Genomic DNA, 3,757 nt, shown 5'->3' with positions numbered 1-3,757 from the left:
AAACACACTCTTAATTATGCATTACTTTTAGTGGATTATTTAAATTCTGTCATAGACACCTTACATGGGTCCTGCATCCGTAAGTGCTCCTTCTATGGACTTCATTCTGATGCGAGGACAAGGCCCAACTTGAAGCTTCTTCAGACTTCTGCAATTGGATCCTGGTCTCATCTGAACAAGGCTAGGACAGAATTATCATTTTTCTATCTAGAAAATTAACATTCTTAGAAGTAAGCAGGAGAAAACATTCCCATATTGCTGCCTTGATGTGCTAGTTTCACAAATGAGAGGCAGAGAAATTATGAACCTTAATCGAGATTTTACCAAAAGGAAAAAAAGGCTTTGGAGGAGAGAACAATTAATTTGTTTTGCTGTCACTTTTAGCCGTGTAATAGAAAGGATATCCTAGGCTAACAAATTTCGGAAATATACTATATTAATGTAGCTAATCGTGTATCATTTACGTACTCTCATGAATGATGTTTATTATTTAGAGAATTAAGCGACACTTTTTGTTAACTATATGTAACTATGGTGAATTAATATTTCTAAGGAAACATGTATACTGATAATTCATGCTAATACATTGATGTTTTTCTCCGATAGATGAGTAGTCGAACCTAAATTTTGTATCAAATGGACATCTCTGTTATTTAATGTAGTCTGGTTTTTGTTTCTGTGATTAAGAACAAAGCTTGTCATAATTTTTCAGGTAATTGCAGTGGGTTATGCTATAATCTCTACAAGATCTTTAGACTTGGACTGGAAAATGAGAGCATTGCGAGTTTTGCCAATTTTTCTTCTGCCTGCATTATCTTCCATTATTTATTCAGCACTTGGAAGCTTCACAAGGATGTGTAATTATTTCAGTTCTCTTTCTTGTATTTTTCTGTTGGCAGAATATCATGTATTAGTTGATCTAGAAGGGACAACTGGGGCTAAGCAAATCTCATGGCACCTTACCATAAATTTCTGTAGCTTATAAAAAAAGTCGTTCTCAAGTAAATTCCATACTTTTCTGTTGCCTAACAAGAGGAGATCCTCGTACATGCAAAAGAACGTCTCTAACGCAAATGGTAAACTCTCTGAAAAATTAATGAATTAACAAAATTTCACATGCTAAGCCCCCGTTTGGCCCCTATTTTGTGGAAATGAAAATGGGTGGAATAGTGTTTTATTGAAAAACGAGTGGTTAAAAAAGAAGAAAAAAATTTCGGTTTACATGTAATATTATTTTATGAAAGATTGGGTGGTTAAAAATAGAAAAGAGAAAAATGAAATGTAATGGAATGGAAATTAATGGGGGCCAAACGGGGGCTAAGGATAAAGAGGACAAGAAGGGTAACCGTGCATCTTTATGAAGTAAAACAGTTACAAATGTTTTGGTGCGCATTAATTGGCTGTTTTGCGGGTTATATATTTCTTCGTTTTTCTTTTTGGTGTTTCTAGCACTGTCTGCTACTGTTGGTTTCGCGGAGAAAAGCATTTATAAATGTATTTGTAGTCCAATTGGATTGTTTAATTGGTTATGGATTGAAAACTAGCATCCAACTATATGAATTATTAGAATGTTCTTGTCAATTGCAAAAACAAATGCATAAATTTTAACTTTTGGTCATGTGAATGCCAATGCTAAAGCAAAGGCACTTGTATTATTACGAATCAGTATTGATTATTCTTAGATTTTATTTCTGTACCATTCTGCCCTTTTTTCCTTCTATATTTTTGTACGTTCCTTCATTCCTTCTTGGTTTTTGCTACGAATCAGATGATGTGGGGTGAAATCAAGTGTAGCAGGTGAGTAGCATATGTTTGGCAATTGTTTATAAACATAAGTGGTGTATAAGTGGGTAGTACTTATGGGTCACACAAAATGTGGATAAAAAGTGGTTTGCTTATAAACAATCGCCAAACATATGCTTTTGAAAGACATGAAAGTGAATTAGGTGTTGCTGTTGTGTGGTATTAAGGAAACAAAAAAGGACAAGGAATGGGTTGGAGTAGGAGCGGATACGAGAGCAGAGGCAGATTGGGGGACTACTGTTTCTATGCTTCTCATCCCCCACCCCCGTCTCTCTCCCCCTTCTGCTGCTCCCTTGTTTCCATGTACTATTAAATTTCTATTCAAATGTCAAGCATTTAATCATCCTGGCCAACTTGGTTTCTGTACTTCCTCTTCCCGCCATAAACCAAACTATGACATATTTCTGGTCCTTTTTAAGGAAGACCATAAGTATCACATTTCTCTGCTCTGCATAATAATTGCTTCTCTTTCAGTATTTGTCAGCTAGTTTGGGCTCCTGGCCAAGATATCATAAAACAATGAATTCTTTTGTGAAATATTCAAATGCTCTCCTGGTGGGAGAGAGCTGTTCTGACTGTTTTTTGTTTCTCTGATGTGATTCTACAGGTTATAGGAGGGACTGGAAAACATTGGAAAATCTTCGGGCTGAGAGGCAAGCAAAAATAGATGAACTCAAGGAGAGAACAAATTACTACACCACCCAAATGTTAATACAGGTGATGACTGGAAGCAAGCTATGTGATCTGCTTGTATTAATATTTTGTATTATGTGCATCGAAACCTATCTACAAAATGGAAGTAGTTGATCAAAGATGCTGGCTGTGAATAGTTAACTTATAATTAAGGTGTCTCAGTAAGTCTGTGGTCTCTAAAACTTCCATGTATATAGCATATGATTCCACCCCGTTTTAGCCGATTTGAAATACAATAGATCCTTACATGGAATCTTCAGTGCAGAGGTATGACCTTGATCCAGCAGCTAAGGCAGCTGCTGCAACTGTCCTGGCATCCAAGCTAGGCGCAGATTCTGGTCTCAATGTCTATTTCATGGATGAGTCTAAGCTGAATGCCCCAGCTGAAAAGACCAATGAAGTGGAAGTTGCAAGGCCTGATGGACTTAGAAATCGGAAGCCATCTAATACAAAATCTAGCAGCATGAACGTCCATCATCCTGAAGAAGGAATGCTTAATCATGCAGAATTCGAGAGCCATGATATTTCCGAGCGTCAACAGGTGGTTGTGGAGCATCATCATCATCAAACTGGTTCAAGCACACATGATGGTGGATGGATTGCTCGAATTGCAGCATTGCTCGTGGGAGAGGATCCAACACAATCTTATGCACTTATATGCGGAAACTGTTGTATGCACAATGGTAAAATGAATTTATGGAATTAACTATAGCTAGAACTGTTTCAAATTTTACAAAATTACATCATCTTTATTCATGTTTGCAGGGCTTGCAAGGAAAGAAGACTTTCGTTATATAACTTACTACTGCCCACATTGCAATGCTCTGAATAAACCAAAGCTACCCGATCAACACGTTTCTGGCTCGACTTCCCCTAAAATGACTTCCTTAATGAACGTGGACGATGCAAAGGTGACAAGAAATGCTGATGATTCCACCATTGACAGTTTATCTGCTGGCAGTAGCCCTGTGGCTGCTCCTTTGGAGACTCCCGATGGTGAAAAGATAACAACTGGTGGTTCGGTTAACTAGTGGTGTACTTGATGTGCATTTATACCAGGTCAGACGGTGCTGTTTTCGTGAGCGTTGTAACTGTAATAGGTTTCCTTGTTTCATCTTTAGCTGAGACTTGTATTATAAAAGAATCTTGATGGCAAGTTTTATGTCATTATATAGCAGAAGACCTCTTCTAATTTTGAGTTATACGTGTAATGGTAACGAATTTTGTCGATTGAGGGAATTTTTCTGGACTTAAGACTCAA

General features: G+C 37.3%; 1 protein-coding gene across 1 annotated transcript in view; it reads left to right on the top strand.

Moving 5' to 3' along the window:
* Positions 1 to 3,757, top strand: part of LOC111376943 (uncharacterized protein At2g24330-like) — a 10,856-nt gene extending 7,099 nt beyond the window's left edge. Inside the window, exons 3-6 of the mRNA XM_022999959.1 lie at positions 713 to 857; positions 2,411 to 2,520; positions 2,762 to 3,179; positions 3,262 to 3,757. Coding sequence (XP_022855727.1) covers positions 713 to 857; positions 2,411 to 2,520; positions 2,762 to 3,179; positions 3,262 to 3,527 — 939 coding nt within the window. The 3' untranslated portion in view covers positions 3,528 to 3,757. The remainder of the gene's footprint in view (positions 1 to 712; positions 858 to 2,410; positions 2,521 to 2,761; positions 3,180 to 3,261) is intronic.

The sequence above is a fragment of the Olea europaea genome, unplaced genomic scaffold (assembly GCF_002742605.1).
Source record: "Olea europaea var. sylvestris unplaced genomic scaffold, O_europaea_v1 scaffold1584, whole genome shotgun sequence".
Lineage (NCBI taxonomy): Eukaryota > Viridiplantae > Streptophyta > Magnoliopsida > Lamiales > Oleaceae > Olea > Olea europaea.
The sequence above is the reverse complement of the archived record's forward strand: the minus strand, read 5'-3'. Positions and strand labels throughout refer to the sequence as shown.